Below are 18,689 nucleotides of genomic sequence, written 5' to 3' on the forward strand. Positions count from 1 at the left end.
ATTGCAGTCATCAGATTGGCTTGTAGGTATATATGTGGGTCATTTTTCTAGATTAATTATTGAAGTAGAAAGGTCTACTTCACTGTGACTTGTACCATTCCTGGGCAAGTATAAGAAAGCAGGCTGAACAAGCTGTAGAGAGCAAGTCAGTAAGTAACATTCCTTCATGGCTTTTGCTTCAGTTCCTGTCTCTGGGTTCCTGCCATGAGCTCCTATCCTGACTTCCCTTCGTGATAGACTATGTACAATAATCTGAAATTAAAACCCTTTCCTCCCCAAGATGGTCATGGTAATGGTGTTTATTACAGCAATAGAAATCAAACTAAGTTAGTCATAGACGTGATAGGGTTAGAGTCCTGATAAAGAGCTCTATGTTTGAAGGTGGAGCCCAGTTGCAGTAAAAACCCGGGCATTTTGGGTGAGTCAGTACTATGGGATGATCACCAAGGACAGCAGCATTTGTGGAGTGGAGTCAGCTTGAACCATTGTGAAGCAGAACATCAGGGTAGAGATCACATGACAGCACAAATCTCCTCATTGCTAGTGGTCAGAAAGATGGAATGAGGATCGGTATAAAATTTATCTTTATATCTCTAGTGACCTGCTTCCTCCACTTATATAACACATTTACTAAAGTTCCCAGAAGCACTCTTGTAGGAACAAAGCTTGTACATAACAAGCTGGTGGGGGAGCATTTAGTATTGAAGCCACAACAAGAAGTGAGGCTTTGCAATCTCTAACTGCATTGCAGTTGTATTCAAACTATATATGTTATTGTCATGAAACACACACACATACACAAATATATATATATGTATATATATATATATATATGACACATGATAGCTCAATGAAACAAAATGAACAGAACCTTGCTAATCCAAGTGCATCTGATAAACTAAGGTGGCATGTATGTATAAGCTACAATGAATGGGGATAGAACAAGAATTTGGATACGCAATAAAATAGTACAACTTTTCTCAGTGTGGAAAAATACATTAAATATGTAAATTGAAACTTCTTTTACTTTGGGAAATCAACGATGATTACATATACATAAAATTTGGATATCTTTTTGAGTATAGGAAGACAATTATGGAAGAAAACAGCCTGTTTATTCTAAGCTGGCCTGAGGCTTACTCTACACTAGGCAACAAGCAGTCATGGGTTGCTCAGTGAGAACTCTTCTGACCCAAGTCTCTACTCAACCTGTTTGTCTGTCATGTACAAGGCTGGTACAACAGCTTGCTATGTAAACTTCCAGGGAATGCACACCCACAGGGTGCTCAGCATTGTTTCATAATGAAGTCAGGGAACAGAGAAGACAGCCCTGGGAGGTAAGAGAAGGGGAACTCGGGTCAGCAAGATGCAGGCAAGTCCTGTTGGAGTCAGCAGGACTGAGCCTGAGAAGAATGCTGAGACACTGTTTAGGAGAATCTGTGGTTGATTCTTGCATGCTTCTCTTCCTTCCCCAGGCCGTGTTCCCTGGCCACTGTCTCTCCCTTAGCGAGGCAAGGAGAAAGTAGGCATGAAGAGGAAGTATGCTTTGAAGGAATGAGGAAATGAAGGCTGTGATCTCTTCCTAAGCAGGGCCAGGAAAAGAATATGGAACTATGATTTAGGCAATGGAGGATTCCAGGATTTGGAGAAGGCTTATGTGACCCAATAGCTATGATTCTTGGCTTGGGGGTTCATATTCTCATATTCTATGGAATGAAATACATTTGACCTTACTTGATTGTTTCTGGGTTTTACATGAATGTGGAACACAGAAAAGCAAGGACAGAGTTCAGTGGGATATAGGGTCAGATGCAACCTTTCAATGTTACAAATTCTTTCCTATACAAGATGTGAAAATATGTTAAGCCTCCAAATGTATGTGAGGAAGCCAAAAATTGCTCCATATTATTTCTAAACCATTAGTTATTTAGTATTTGTTTTTATTTAAAACATGAGACATTTACTCTCAGCTGTGTCAGCATACCATACCTGGTAGTTCTTCCTGTAAAACAGGCCTTTTGTGTCATTCCAGGGGTCTTGTCTAGTTTCAGTATCTCCATATGCATGAGTTTGTGTGTGTGTGTGTATGTGAGTGTGTGTATGAATGTGTATGACAGAGAGAGGGGAGGGAGATAGAAACGTGTACAACAGTGCAGAGACAGCTCTCTTTAACAAGCAAGAATGTATAATGGATTTATAAAGAAATAAAAGAATTTATTTCTTCGGGATTCAGTTCCTTTCCCACACATCCTTTGTGTTTCTCTTGTGAGACTCTCAGTTTCTAAACCACTCCCAGGTTCTCCCAAGCAAGTCATGCTCTCAGTCTTCCATGATACATTGGCATGTACTCTGCCTAATATTTCCCTCTTCCAGACCAACACAGAAGCATCACAACACGCTTACCAGGGAAGGCTGCACACATTTCCCTCTTTCTCCGTGTGTCTCAGTATGAAGCAGAACCGAGTTGGCCTCACCTGACATTGACTTTCTTCCTCATCCTTCCTGCCTTGCAGAGACTATGGTAAAGTTATGTGTGGAGATTACTGTAAAACCCTTAGTGGAAGTTCTGAGACACAAGTAAGAGAGATCTCTTCTGGAAGCTTGTGCCTCAGGAGACACAGTGTTTAGTAAAGCACAGTTACGGTTGTCATGGAGTGATCTGAGAGAGACAGTGAGGTGAGTGAATGTTATCTGCCATTAATAGTCCTCCAGGCCTATTCTAGACACACGAGGCACACTGCATATAAAGTAGAAATCTGGTAAACGCTAAAATAGGATAAAGCCAAGTTTTCAGGGGAAGTACCTTGAAAAACAAGGGTATTGATAGGGTAGAAACCCTAAACTATTTGACCTGCTCTGTTGTCTTTCCACTCCAGTGTAGTTTTGGTTTCTAAAATAAACATTTTGGCATAAATTCATTAGTTTTCCTGTCAAGATCACTTCCTAGGTTTTTAATCTTTTTCTAGTAGTAGTGTGGTAGCCATTCACTTATATCTTGCTTGTAAGAGCAGAAGCAGTGAAAGACATTCAGCATTTTTCTTTTTATTAGCTGACATAGTTGTGCATAATAGCGCATACGGCTGTGAGTCTCTCCTACACACACTGGATCCACGCTGGCCATGTGCATCCATCCTGTCATCTCTAATTCCCTCCTCCCACTTCTCAGATCCCCTTTCGTTTCCCGAATCGTCTCCTTCTGCTTTCGTATCTTTCCTCCGCCTGGATTCTACACATGAGAAAACACACACCATGCTTTCCTTTCCGAACCTTGCTTCGTTTGCTGGCTGCAATGTTCTCCAATTCCACCTATTCCCCTGAGAAGTGACACGATTATGTCCTTCTTTCTGGATGAACAATAGTCTACTGTTTCTCTATGGACAATCAATAGTCTACCACGGGTTTTCTACACATTTATCAGACACACGGACTGACTTCATATGACTTCATGCTTGGCTGTCATAAATAGTGTTGTAGAAATAAATACATGTGTATTTTTATCACATACTAACACTGATTTCTTCTAAGCTATGTGCAGGAGTGGCATTGTGAGGCCACATAGTGGTTCCAATTCTGTAGTTTCATGGTAGGGACACTTCTGTCCACTCTAACCTCCCCCATGTCCTCAGTACTGGCATTTATGATTTCAAGATTGTGTGGCTACACCAAGTATCATGTCATCAGCATTTCGACTCTCAAAACCAGGAAGCAAGAGGGACAGACATAGTCAAAGTGTGACTGAGATCCAGCTTTCCACTCTTCCCCAAGCTCAGGCCCAATGATCCTTTGAGGTGAGCTTCACTTCTGACTGCAGAGGGCTTCAGTTACACAGATATTCCCTCACATCATGATGTTTTTAAAGTATCACTTACTTTCTTAGCTACAGAGTGATCATGCATTGGAATCTGTCAGCTGTGCATCGGAAATTGGAAAAACATCCTTTCTTTTCTTGGACTTTACCAAATGGCTGGAAGAAAATCATTGCACTGGTTCAAGGTGTGTTCTTTCACATGCCTGTCTTTGATTAAGACCATATTCATGAATAGTTATGGGTGTACTATGTTTGAGTTAGCATTAAGTACATGTGCAGTCTTGGAATAGTAGACATTTGAGTTGGGTGGTTGGGTTATTTAGGCTTGTATCAAGTAGTTACACAATTATCAATTATTTGGTCAGAATCCTGGGGATGGAATGCACCATGTTTTTCACATGTTTTAAAAGGTCAGAATGGCCACTTTCCATAATCTCTTGAAACAGCATTTGACTTTCTTTGAGTTCTAAGCAGCATTTATGTCAGAGGTGGTTTGAGTTTTGAGAACATAATATTTGCTGTCTACTTTTTTTTTCCATGCCAAGGATCAGCTTTTTTGATACAAAGTAAGGGTTATCCGAGAGTAGACAGCTGAGAAAATGCCACATGTAAGTAAGCCCGTAGATCATTTTCTTGGTTAATGATTAATGAGGAATGTCCTTGCCCATTGTGGGTGGTACTGCCTCTAAGCAGGTGGTCCTGGGGTGTGTAAGAAACCAAACCAAGTGAGCAATGAGGCGTGAGTAGTGTTTCTCCATGGCCTGAACTTCAGCTCTGGCCTCCAGGTTGTACTTCGAGTTTCTGCCCTGTCCTCCTTCAGCGGATTGTGACCGGATTGTGTAAATTAAACATTTCGTGCACAAGTTGCTTCATGGTTTGATCGCAGCAATAGCATCTGCAACTAGGACATAATGTCAAGTAAATCTGCTTCTTGTAGCTTATGTCAAGACACAAATCATTAAGTATAATACACAGTGAAGCTCCTTCTTGCCTATGACCAAAACTCCATTTAAGTAGGTTTGATGGCTTGCAGAGCTCACAGAACAAGAGCTTCTAAAGGGAAAGCCCCAGAAGTGAGGATCCGATGCCTCTAGAATATTTTCCTTTCTGTTTTCCCAGAATTCCTGCCTATTTCCACTGGTATTGCTCTTACTAGGGAGATAAGAGCAGAGGAGAGTCATGTCATGGAAGAGTGGGAGGGTCAAAGGTTATTGTTTTCCTGAAAGAATAAATACATTTTGCTTCTCTATGAGTGAATACACCCAATACTAATGAAGTATATATTTCAGAAGCAGAAGAGGCAAAATTGAGCGAACTCACCAAACAGAAAGGGTAAAATTTAAGGCAATAAATGTGCGGGCTATCCAGAGTTGGTGACTACGTAATATACAAGTTAATCAGATCACCAAGTGCATATCATAAATACAGTATTAGACTAACCTGAAAAGTGCAAAGATTAGACAAAGCAGCAGCAATAAGAAAAGAAGCACAGGAATGCCTTCCCACACAGCAGAGGCTTTGGATGCAGGTCAGCTGCCTTGATCCAGATGAAGGAAGGACACAGAGGGCCAGGACTTCTGTTGACCACCTGTTATGGACCAGGAAGTAAGAGAGAACACATCGTTTGGACATAGTGCTGCTCCTGAGGGATTGGACACCAGAGGACATGATGCTTCGTAGAAAGTGTGAGTCATATACCAACGTTACAAATTAGAAATACTTTATGTGTGCAGAGACATGAAAATGTGGCTACTAGATTATTGGGAAAAAACATGTTCTTAATATGAATGCAAGCTTTTCTAGCTACTTTTAAACAAATGTACATTTAATGAAACACAGAGCAATATTCAAATTATTGCTACTCCTGTTTTATTTTCCAGGAGTTTTTGTTCTCAGCAAGGAACAATCAGTGTGCGAAGACTCTCAGGAACTTATGAGGAAGAAAGACACCACTGGGGGGAAAATATGCATAAGACAGACAAGGAATGAGAAAAGCGTTGTGATCTTATATAACAACAGGCTGCAACTGGAACAAGGCTTAATGTGAACATAGACTTGATGATATTTTATATTCACATCTGTTCCTTCTCAATTTCCTTTCAGAAAAGGGAAGACCTCCCAGAAATAGCAACCAAATGTGGTATATCAAGCTCAATAAGATTAGGCAGCTCCCTCATATTAAGGCTGGACAAGGCAACCCAGTAGGAGGACAATGGTCCCCAAACACACCCTACTCCCTCTGTTAGAAGTTTGTCCCCCAAATACCAACCTACACACCTAGAACATATATACAGAGGGCCTAGGTTAGACCCACACAGATTTCCTGATTGTCAGTTCAGTCTCTGTGAGCTCCTGTTAGCCCAAGTTTGTTGATTCTGTGGGTTTTCTTATGGTGTTCTTGGCCTCTCTGATTCCTCAAGCTCACCTAATGTTCGTCTGTGGGTATCTGCATCTTTTTTTTTTTTCATCAATTCCTGGATGAAGCCTCTCATCCTAGCACATGGATGAAGGCCAGAAGATAACTTTGGGTATTGGCCCTCACCTTTTTCCTTCTTTGAGATAAGGTCTTTGTTGGTGGTTGTCACTGGACACACCAGTCTAGCTTGTCCTCCCGCTTCTGCAGACTTCTCTCAGACTCCTATCTCATAGAAGGAGTCCATCATTACAGAAGCAAGCTATCACACGAAGCTTCCAGTGGGTTCCAAGGATTCTGACACAGGTCTCATACTTGCTCAGCAAGTGGTTACCCACTGAGCCATCTTCTCTTCCCTCTTCTTCTACTCTAAGCACTCCAGGCCTGGTGGATGGAGGGTAATAAGAGGCCTTAGGGAATTTATGGAGAATCTATTATAAGCACGAGGACTAAAATGCCCACTTCTCGTTTTTTTGCTGTCTTAACACTGTGACTCTTAGTCCCATGGAGTGCAGTGGTTCCTATTCTCTAAGGCATCATGCTTAAGGTCAATGCCACTCATGTCTGATTGTTGCCTTGGGAACAGTTATGATTGCTGATAGGATCGATGTATGCCCTTGTCCAGAGTGACGGTGTAATGATGAACAAGGAAAGATGGAAGGAAGGAAATCATTCTAAGGTAATTTTCAAATTTTCTCCGTGTTAGGTGCTCTTTAAGTCAAGACAACTAATGGCAAATAATGTGCAAGACAGAACCACTGTATCTTTATAAAGCTGTATTCTTTGAGCAGTAAAGTGTTACTAATTTAATCATACCATAGATTTTTATTATCATGGGAAGTAACAAAATCTGGACTCACTAGAATCATCTGTATTTTTATTGTAAACAGTGTCAACATTTTAATCCATGTCTGGTACCATCTAAAAGAGGAGCATAAGTAAATGTCCTCCATGCCCACTCAGCAGGCCCCTTCACTGAGCGTGAAGCTGACTCCGCTAAGGACACTGTTGTTAGGGTGACAGTCTTACACTGGTGTTCCCTGAACAGCTCCTGTCCCTTTCAATAGAAATTCCTTGTTACCCAAAACTTGTCTGCAAAATTGTCAGGACATATTTTCAGATTCGTGTGAAATAATGTTATCAAGGACTACTGAGTGTAGAATTTACACATCAAATCACATTACGCAGAAACATTAAAGGCCAAAAGGAAGCAAACTCTAAAAGCATCGTGAAACCTGGATGTTGGGACCTGACTTGTATTTTAAGAAGTAGGTTAGGATGCTGGGCCACAGCTGCAGGAGATGGTACCAGTTATTCCAGCCAGGAGGGCAAATACGCCCTGGATCACTCCTGCAAGCACTGACTTGCCTCCCATAGCCTAAATTTTCAATTTCAAACACATCTGATCTGATTTTACATTTTATCCTCTCTTCTGTAATAAGAAATATAATATAAAAATACAAAACAAAACCTCTAATTACCTTAGATGTAATAACCTTGGTTCTACCCCAGTCACAAGACTACTTAGCCTCTTTTCATGATGTCTACTTGAAATGTATATATATATATATATATATATATATATATATATATATATATATATATATTCATCCTTATATCTAGTACTGGATTTTTTATTCACTAACAAGCATTAACATAAGCACTGTTATGGAGGAATGGGAAGTTTTCCAGGGATGAACTGGTGAGAAAGATAAGCTCCTGTTTTATTTGAGGTCCTGTTTAATCCAACTCCACTGTATACATGCTCAGGAGCTCACTAATTTGGTTGTTGGGTAATGATTTGAAGGCAGTGCGCCACCTAGTGGTGGATCTCCATCTCTCTTTCGGTGGGTTCACAAGCAGAGAGTTAACGATCTTCACAACTCGACTCAACCCAAGAGCTACCCTCCCTTTCCCTCTAACAAAAGATCTACCCCAGACCCAGAATGAAAGAGGCTAGAGGTGGCCCGGAGAGGGATCCAGATGTTGTCATTGTCAGGAAGAGAAAAGCCGACAAGATTGACATGTCTCCTAAACAACAGATGCTCTGCAAAAGTTGTGTGAAGTGAGTTATCTTGCTGCACCTGCTGGTACATGGTTTTACCAACCCCACAGGTGATACTTGCCAAAACCAAGATGGTTTAGTAGAGCAACTAACCACTTCCTGATTGCCGAACTGGCACACTGTTCAGCTGCCTTCTAAATACTCGTCTTCACACTCATCCGCAAGTACATTCCTCATCACAGAAGCACTAGAAGCACAGTTTGCGCTAGACGTTAGTCAATCCAGAGACCTACACATGATCAAAGTAAAGAGACCAAGAAAATGTGGACTGCTCAAACCCAAAGGGGGTATCTGCATCCCATCCACTGCCCCACCCAGCTCAGGAACATCTCAGGAGAAGGGAAAGAAAGATTTAAGAAGTAAAAATTACAGAGGAATGCTTCAAAGTAGCGTTTTTCTGGGCACAACTGGGCTACTACACACATAAACCCACAGTGGCTGTGACTGCATGCATGCCATCCAGCCAGATGAAATCCCAGCGGGGACTTGGAGGAATCACAGCAGCACACCCCTAGCTCAGGTGGAACTATCAGCAGCCGATGGTTCCTGAAATGGACACTAGAGCTCTTCTTCCTCTTCCTCCTCCTCTTCTTTTTCTCCCCCCTTCTTCCTTCTGCTCCCCTTCCTGTTCTTCTTGCCTCTGATAAGTGGCCAGTGAGTGGCCCTATAGTCATGCAATACTGACCCTGGGTTTTTAAAAGTGCACATGAGATTAGGGGGTGAACAGTGGTGGGTGGGCTTGACCAAACTACCTTTTATTTTTGTATAAAATTCTTGAGCAATAAAATATTTACCCCCCCTAATTTTATAGCAGCTATTCAGAGAAGGAAATCTTAGGGGGAGGCCGCGGCGGGGAAGATGGCGGACGGGAAGGCGGGAGAGGAGAAGCCTGAGAAGCTGCAGCGAGCCGCAGCCGCCGGAGGACCTGAAGAAGAAGCAGAAAAACCTGTGAAAACTAAGACTGTTTCTTCCAGTAATGGAGGGGAAAGTTCCAGTCGCAGCGCTGAAAAGCGATCAGCTGAAGATGAAGTTGCAGACCTCCCAACAAAGCCTACAAAGATGTCCAAGTTTGGATTTGCCATAGGTAGTCAGATGGCAAGGAAAGCAGCCGCCATCTCCATTAGACTCGGGGCAAGTAAGCCTAAGGAAACAGTTCCAACTCTTGCTTCAAAAACTCTTTCAGTAGCAGCAGCTTTCAATGAAGATGAAGATAGTGAGCCAGAAGAAATGCCTCCAGAAGCAAAGATGAGGATGAAGAATATTGGAAGGGACACACCAACATCAGCTGGACCAAACTCCTTTAATAAAGGAAAGCATGGCTTTTCCGATAACCAGAAGCTATGGGAACGAAATATAAAATCTCATCTTGGAAACATCCACGACCAAGACAATTAAGTGAAGCGTTCTAAGATTGGGGTGTGGGTGGGTGCAGGTAGAAGGAGCAGTCTCCTTTCTATAAAGAATGGTATAAGACTAGCTTTGGAGCCGTTTTTCTTTCCTCTTTTTTTCTTTTCCTTTTTCCTTTTTTTAAATTTTTTTTATTTTTTATTTTTTTTTTATGTTTTTTAGTCAGTACTTGATTTTTTTCAAGGGCTTGACAGTATGCATTGAAAACCTACTAGTTGCAATAAGCGTAAAGTACATGCAAAACAAAACGCAACATGGAAATAGTCAAAGTCTTCTTGTTTTGTGAATATATGTATATTTTTTGTTTTCTTTATTTCTTGGACTTCATACAGTCTGTGAGTTGTTTCTGGGGGAGTGCAAGCCTCTGGGGTTAGCATCCCACTATCAGTGACTGCATATTATGTCTGTTCTTTTGTGACTGGGTTATCTCACTCAGGATGATCTTCTCTAGATGCAGTCATTTTCTTAAGAATTTGGTTAAGTCATTGTTTCTGGTGGCTGAGTAGTATTCCATTGTGTATATGTACCACAATTTTTGTATCCATTCGTCTTCTGAAGGACATCTGGGTTCCTTCCAGCTTCTGGCTATTATAAATAGAGCCGCTATGAACATTGTGGTGCATAAATCTTTGTTGTGTATTAAAGTGTCTCTGGGGTATATGCCCAGAAGTGGAATAGCTGGGTCTTCAGGTAGTATTATACCCAATTTTCTGAGGTATCGCCAGACAGATTTCCAGAGTGGTTGTATTAGCTTGCAACCCCACCAACAGTGGAGAAGTGTTCCTCTTTCTCCGCAGCCTCGCCAGCATCTGCTGTCATCTGAGTTTTGGATCTTGGCCAATCTGACTGGTGTGAGGTGGAATCTTAGGGTTGTTTTGATTTGCATTTCCCTGATGGCTAAGGATGTCGAGCACTTCCTCAGATGTTTTTCGGCCATTCGGTGTTCCTCAACTGAAAATGATTTGTTTAGCTCTGTACCCCATTTTTTAATAGGGTTATTTGATTCTCTGGTATCTAGCTTTTTGAGTTCCTTGTACACCTTGGATATTAGGCCTCTATCTGATGTGGTGTTGGTAAAGATCTTTTCCCATTCTGTTGGTTGCCGTTTTGTTTTCTTGACTATGTCCTTAGCCTTAAAGAAACTTTGCAATCTCATTAAGTCCCATTTGTTAATCTTTGACCTTAGAGCTTGAGCCATTGGTGTTTTGTTCAGGAAATTTTCTCCTGTGCCTATGTGTTCTAAGGTTTTCCCTACTTTCTCATCTAATAGTTTCAGTGTATCTGGTTTAATGTGGAGATCTTTAATCCACTTACACTTGAGCTTTGTACAAGGAGATAAGAACGGGTCTATTTTCATTCTTTTGCATGTTGAGTGCCAGTTGGACCAGCACCATTTGTTGAATAGGCTGTCCTTTTTCCATTGAATGTTTATGGCTCCTTTGTCAAAAATCAGGTGACCATATACATGAGGGCTCATTTCTGGATCTTCTATTCTATTCCATTGATCCACTTGCCTATTTCTGTACCAGTACCATGCAGTTTTCAGCACAATTGCCTTGTAATATAGCTTGAGGTCAGGGATAGTGATTCCCGCAGATGTTTTTTTGTTGTTGAGGATGGATTTCGCTATTCTAGGTCTTTTGTTATTCCATATGAAATTGCACATTGATCTTTCCAATTCCATGAAGAACTGGGTTGGAATTTTGATGGAGATTGCATTGAATCTGTAGATTGCTTTTGGTAGGATGGCCATTTTTAAGATGTTGATCTTTCCAATCCATGAGCATGGGAGATCTTTCCATTTTCTGAGATCCTCCTCAATTTCTTTCTTTAGAGGTTTGAAGTTCTTGTCATACAGGTCCTTCACTTCTTTAGTTAGAGTCACACCAAGGTATTTCATAGTTTTTGTGACGATTGTGAAGGGTACATTTTCTCTAATTTCTTTCTCCACATGTTTGTCCTTTGAGTATAGGAAGGCTACTGATTTGTTTGAGTTAATTTTGTATCCGGCCACTTTGCTGAACTTGTTTATCAGCTGTAGGAGTTCTCTGGTGGAATTTTTGGGGTTACTCAAGTACACTATCATGTCATCGGCAAAGAGTGATGTTTTTATCTCTTTCTTTCCAATTTGTATCCCCCTGATCTCCTTTTGCTGTCTAATTGCTCCAGCCAGGACTTCCAGTACTATGTTGAATAGGTAGGGAGAGAGTGGGCAGCCTTGTCGAGTCCCTGATTTTAGTGGGATTGCTTCAAGTTTCTCGCCATTAAGTTTGATGTTGGCTGTTGGGTTGCTCTATATTGCTTTTATTATGTTTAAATATGGGCCTTGGATTCCTGTTCTTTCCAGGACTTTTAACATGAAGGGGTGTTGGATTTTGTCGAATGCTTTCTCAGCGTCTAGTGAGATGACCATGTGATTTTGGCCTTTAAGTTTGTTTATATGGTGGATTGCATTGATGGATTTCCTTATGTTAAACCATCCCTGCATCCCAGGTATGAAGCCTACTTGGTCATGATGAATGATGGTTTTGATGTGTTCTTGGATTCGGTTTGCAAGGATTTTGTTGAGTATTTTTGCATCAATGTTCATAAGTGAGATTGGTCTGAAGTTCTCTTTCCTTGTAGGGTCTTTGTGTGGCTTAGGTATGAGGGTTATTGTAGCCTCAAAAATGAGTTGGGTAATATTCCATCTGATTCTATCTTTTGGAATAGTTTGGCAAATATTGGTGTTATATCCCCAATAAATGTCTGATAAAATTCTGCGCTGAACCCGTCTGGACCTGGGCTTTCTTTGGTTGCGAGGCTTTTGATGACTTCTTCTATTTCTTTAGGTGTTATAGGGTTATTTAGATGGTTTACTTGGTCCTGGTTAAACTTTGGGACCTTGTATCTGTCTAGGAATTCATCCATTTCCTCCAGATTTTCCAATTTTGTGGAGTATAAGTTTTTGTAGTAGGAAATGATGATTTCTTGAATTTCCTTAGTTTCAGTTGCTATGTCACCACTTTCCTTTCTGATTTTGTTAATTTGGATACTCTCTCTTTGCCCTTTAGTTAGTCTGGCTAGGGGTTTATCAATCTTGTTGATTTTCTCAAAGAACCAACTCTTTGTTTTGTTGATTTTTTCAATTATTTTTTTGTTTCTATTTGGTCTATTTCTGCCCTAATTTTGATTATTTCTTGCCGTCAACTCTTTTTGGGTATATCTGCTTCCTTTTGTTCTAGGGCTTTTAGCTGTGCTGTCAGGTTGCTGATGTGAGCTCTCTCCAGTTTCTTCTTGGAAGCACTTAGGGCTATGAGTTTTCCTCTCAATACTGCTTTCATTGCATCCCATAGGTTTGGGTATGTTGTGTTATCATTTTCGTTGAATTCTAGAAAGTCCTTAATTTCTTTCTTTATTTCTTCTTTGACCCTGCTATCCTTTAACAGAGCGTTGTTTAGTTTCCATGTGTATGTGGGCATTTTGTTGTCTTTGTTGTTGTTAAAGACCAGCCGTAGACCATGGTGATCTGAGAGGATGCATGGGAGTATTTCAATCTTCTTATATCGATGAAGGCTCGTTCTGTGTCCAATTATGTGGTCAATTTTCGAGAAGGTGCCATAGGGTGGTGAGAAGAAGGTGTATTCTTTTACTTTAGGATAGTATGTTCTGTATATATCTATTAATTCTAGTTGGTTCAAAGTCTCTGCTAGTTTTGCAGTGTCCTTGTTCAGTTTCTGTTTCCCTGATCTGTCCATTGGTGAGAGTGGGGTATTAAAGTCTCCCACTATTATTGTGTGGGGTGAAATGTATTTTTTGAGCTTTAGTAGAGTTTCTTTTATGAATATGGGTGATTTTTTATTTGGAGCATATATGTTAAGGATTGAGAGTTCCTCCTGACAGATTTCCCCGGTAATGAGTAAAAAGTGTCCTTCTTTATCTTTTTTGATAACTTTTGGTTGGAAATTTACTTTATTCGATATTAGAATAGCCACTCCAGCTTGCTTCTTGGAGCTGTTTGCTTGGAAGTTTTTTTCCCACCCTTTTACTCTGAGATAGTGTCTGTCTCTGTCTCTGAGATGAGTTTCCTGTATGCAGCAAAAGGCTGGATTTTGTTTATGTATCCAGTCTGATAGCCTATGTCTCTTTATTGGGGAGTTGAGGCCATTTATGTTAATAGATATCAAGGAATAATTGTTTCTGTTTCCTGCCATTTTTGCTTTTTTGGGTTGAGTTGTGTCTGTGTTTTTTTCTTCTTTTAGTTTTCTTGTTTAGGAGTTTTCTTGTTTTTACTAGGCTGTATTTTCCCTCCTTGTATTGGGTTTTCCACCTATAATTCGTTGTAGTGCTGGGTTTGTGGTCAGATATTGTGTGAATTTTGATTTGTCTTGAAATATCTTTGTCTCTCCATCGATGGTGATTGATAGTTTTGCTGGGTATAGCAGCTTGGGCTGGTACTTGTGCTCTCTTAAGGAGTGCATGATGTCCGTCCAGGTTCTTCTAGCTTTCATAGTCTCTGTTGAGAAATCGGGTGTGAGTCTGATTGGTCTGCCTTTATATGTTACCTGACCTTTTTCCCTTACTACTTTTAGTATTCTTTCTTTACTTTGGGCACTTGATGTTTTTACTATTATGTGTCGGGAGGTATTTCTTTTCTGGTCCAACCTATTTGGAGTTCTGAAGGCTTCTTTTATGCTCGTGGTCATCTCATTCTTGAGGGTAGGGAAGTTTTCTTCTATGATTTTGTTGAAGATATTTACTGTGCCTCTTAGTTGATACTCTTCTCCCTCTTCTATTCCTATTATCCTTAGGTTCGGTCTTCTCATTGTGTCTTGGATTTCCTGGACATTTTGGGTTAGGAGCTTTTTGTTTTTTGCATCTTCTCTGGCTGTTTTGTCTATGTTTGCAATGTTGTCTTCTGCCCCCGAGATTCTCTCCTCGATCTCTTGTAATCTGTTGGAAATGCTTGCTTCTGTGACTCCTGATTTTTTTTTTTGGTGTTCTGACTCTAGGGTTATCTCTTTTAGCGCTTTCTTTATTGTGTCAATTTCTGTTTTAATTTCCCTCTTCCATTCCTTTATTTCTTTGGTTCTGTTTTCCTCTCGTTCTTTGAGTTCTTTGAGTGTTTTTCTTGTTTCTTCTTTAAAAGCTTCTGAATCTTTTTGCTTTTTCTCCCTTTCTTGTTTAAGTAACTCTATCAGCGTCTTGAGGCATGATTTCAGGTCTGTGTCTTCTTTCTCTGGAGTGTTTGGAATTCCGATGTTTGCTACTATCGGAGAGCTGGGTTCTGGTGTTGGTAGATTGTCTTGGTTTCCTTGGGATATACTCTTTCTCTTTCCTCTTGCCATTTTGTTGTCAGTGATATGTTCTTGCCTTTCCCTTGTATCTGGTCTGTGTCCCTGGTACACTTTCCGTGTGCACTCATCAGAGATCTCTCTACTCCCTGGCAGCCCAGGTTCTGGGTGGCAGCTGGGCCAGGCTCCGTTCTGCGTACTGAAGTCGCCTCCGAGTGGGAACAGACGTCCTAAGATCTGTTCCTGGTCACAGATGCTCAGCCTCTCCGAGTCACCTTTCCAGCTGGCAGGTGGGCCAGGCTCCGTTCTGCGTACTGAAGTCGTCTCCGGGTAGGAACAGAAGTTCCTAAGATCTGTTCCCGGTCCCTGTATCGGGGAGGACAGGGCAGGTCAGGGCAGGGGGTGCCCTTTCCGTGTGCACTCCTCAGAGATCCCTCTGCTCCCCAGCAACCTAGGTCTCCCACTCAACAGTTGCTCAGCCTGTATGAGCCGCCTTTCCGGCTGGCTGTTGTGCCAGGCTCTGCTCTGTGTCCTGAAGTCGTCTCTGGGTGGGAACAGAAGTTCCTAAGATCTGTTCCAGGTCACAGTTGCTCAGCCTTTACGAGCCTTTTTTTTTTTTTTTTTTTTTTTTTTTTTTTTTTTTTTTTAAGATTGAGTGGTACACTAATAAATGAGAGTTTGCAATTAGAGGTAATTTATGTTTTATATACAGATTTCAAGACATTTGCTAATTATGTAGTTTCACATGATTAGTTTCCAAGGGTTACAGATAATAAAGAAATCAGAAGTGGTACCTTTCTAAGAATTGCATATTTTTTTAGACACAACTATTAGCACATTAAGAGGGAAGCCAAAAGTTATTGCATACTTCAAACTGAAAGCAGTTCCTCTCCTGACTTCTCCCCTCATCACCCGACTGTCTGGCTCCCTGGATCAGCCTTACCGAGAGGGAGTATTGGACTGAGAAGACAATGTTACTGGACTATTGACTGAAAGTAAATTTAGATAGAATTAAAGTAAACCTTTTCCTATGGGCATTTCACGTGTTCTGGGCCATTGTCTGCTAGTGCTGCTTCGCTGTCAGTGGTGCAGGCGCTTTGCTCTTTAAACATTTCTTTTTCATTAAAAATTCCCATATGAAGCATTGAGTATTATAACTGGCCCACTTTACTGGAGCTTGTCTCTGTTCAGGGTTCTTCAAAGGGCACTATTTGCTACCAAAGTAAGTCAGTATTTGGAACATGCTTCTCCTGGTTTCCATTCTAGTTCTATAAGCACTTCCACCAGAACCCGAGGCAAAGCTTAAGGAAGCTGTTTCTTTTAAAGAAAAACACCACCAAAAATATCAGTGTACATACTGCTTTAAGTATTTGGCTGGCTTTTTCTTTTTAAAAGGTTTAAATACCAAAAAGAAGGTCTAACATTGTATGAAGGCAGAGGCGGCAGCACACCTTCTGTGACTTTTGAAGCATTTATGTTACTAACTTACTAGATCTGGTTTGAATTGAATTCACATTGACTTCTTATTCGTACAACTCCATGGCTTATTTTAAGTATATACATACTTAATATTTTAAGTATATACATATGCAAGTATATGCATACTTACATACACATCAGTGGTTTCAAAAGCACATTTAGTGACTGAAATAGGACAGAAATGCTTCTTCAGACACATTTCCATTGTCTTTCATCGCATATGCTCTTAGATTTCTGTATTTAGGGTGTTTGTTTTGTATTTTTGTATTGTATATGGGCTTTTTAAATGTGACAGTTAATGCATCTTTAATAGTCACAGACAAAAGAAATGATAAAATGTCCTTGAAGATTACAATGTTATTTGGGGGCAGCTTCAGCGAGTTTTGTGGGTGGTGATTATTCACTTAGGCAGTTTTTAATGTAATGACTTCCAAGAAGCAGCCTTCAATATTCCTAACACTCCGTTCACTTCATTTTAGTTTACTTAACAAGCCCCAAGTAAAACGATGGGAATGTACATAGCACTATTAGTTCATACATGATTTAAGTATATCAAGATACATAAATTTAACTTTTATGTACAAACTGTCTATTTGTCCACTTTACTGTTTGTTGAAATAACATCTCTCCTACATATTCTTTACTTGACTCAAATAACAAGTTAACCTGAGGTCAAGATGGAGAGAGACGACTGAGCTGAATGTCTTTACTAAAATTACAATAAATTTTGTCAAACTTGAAAAAAAAAGAAAAGGAAATCTTGATGGTTTTATTTTCAGCAGCAAACAAATGTATCTAGAGTAACTGGGAAAATGGACTTATTTGGTATTCTACTTTTAAAACTTCTGATGATTTTTGTTTTGGCATTTTATGGAACCCAGCTTTCCCTGAAATCAGTTACTGTCATCATTCTGGGATTAGAAAACACGGGGAGTAGAGGAACACCACTGTATCCAATTTGGATAAAGCTGTTCCATTTTATTTTTATAATTGTTCAATGAATAATTTTTCTCCATTTGTGAAGTGTGAAGACCTGACACCGGCTTATTTTGTGACACTCTATTACATGCAAGAAATGTCAAGTCTGGTGTGAAAACACAGCTACATCGAAGGACCACACTGGGCAAAGGATGGCGGAGGGGATGGTGCTTCTGTGCCTTATGGGCACAGCACTTTCAGGAAGGCTCATATGTTCGGCCATCTCTAGGAGTCCTCGGACATTTGGCAGGACTTTGTACCTGGTGTTGAGGGTGCGCGAGTGTGCAAGTGTGTGCACGCGTATTCATTACTTTTGCACCACTAACAACCAGTTTGTCATGACTTTCTCTCCTATCCCAGGACTACCCTCATAACCAACAGCATCTCCCCTTCTGATGTGTCATTTACCCGCAGGACCCGGTTTGCAGTTTTCTCTGGCTGACACCCAGGAATTTTTAACATAACAAGACTAACGTAACTAATGGAAGCTTGAGTGTATTTGTCAGTTTTAACATATCTTTCCTATCCCCCTTCCCCGATTTAATCATTAGGCCAATGAGTTTCTATGCAAGATTCACTTAGACACAGAGATTGTAACCATTAGCCGCACTGATTTTAATGCTACTTATTTATTTTGAAACAGAATCTATGTGGGTCAGGCTGTCCTGGAGCCAGCGATGGCCTTTCTCAGTCTCCCTTGCCAGGTGTGTGCAACACTCTGGGCTTGATGCTGAGCTTGGAAAAGAGTAGGGAGGGATCTGGAGGGAGAAGAAAAGGAGAAATCCGAGGCCAAAGCTTCTGTCGGCTAAGCATTCCTCCACTAGATGGTGCTGTGCTCCCGCTGGTGAATGGAAGGCAGGCCTGCGGGAACCTAAAGTAGAAGCAGCCCAGGGACTCTAAAGGGCTTGACCCCCATCCCTCCTCCCCTTTACCTCTTAGAGGGTGCCTCTCTGTGGGGGGTGGGACAAAAAGGAGGGCAACATTTGGAATGTAAATAAATAAAAGATTAAGTTAAAAAATAAAAAGAAATGAAAGAGATTGTATGTAGGGGAGTGGTTTAAATGTCCTGTATCCTTCCACCTCAGCCTCTGGAGAACATGGGCCACCTAACACACATGGCTACATAGGAGAGCCAAACCCTCCTAGAGATTTGAATTCCTGTCTGAACTACGGGTTAGCCCAGGGCTTTGTACATGCTAGGAATGCACACTACTATGAAGTTACCCTCAGCCAATCCTTATCACTTCCTGATTGTAGGTCTTTGCT

At 40.8% G+C, this 18,689-nt stretch overlaps 1 protein-coding gene across 1 annotated transcript; it reads left to right on the forward strand.

Moving 5' to 3' along the window:
• Positions 1–9,129: 9,129 nt before the first annotated feature.
• LOC308418508 (PEST proteolytic signal-containing nuclear protein-like) lies at positions 9,130–9,681 on the forward strand (the record flags this gene model as incomplete). Its single annotated transcript, XM_080913892.1, has 1 exon — positions 9,130–9,681. Exon 1 carries the CDS (start codon positions 9,145–9,147, stop codon positions 9,679–9,681), a length of 537 nt encoding a protein of 178 aa, XP_080770018.1. The 5' UTR covers positions 9,130–9,144.
• Positions 9,682–18,689: the final 9,008 nt, after the last annotated feature.

This window comes from Micromys minutus (assembly GCF_963924665.1).
Source record: "Micromys minutus genome assembly, chromosome: 3".
NCBI classification, from domain to species: Eukaryota; Metazoa; Chordata; class Mammalia; order Rodentia; family Muridae; genus Micromys; species Micromys minutus.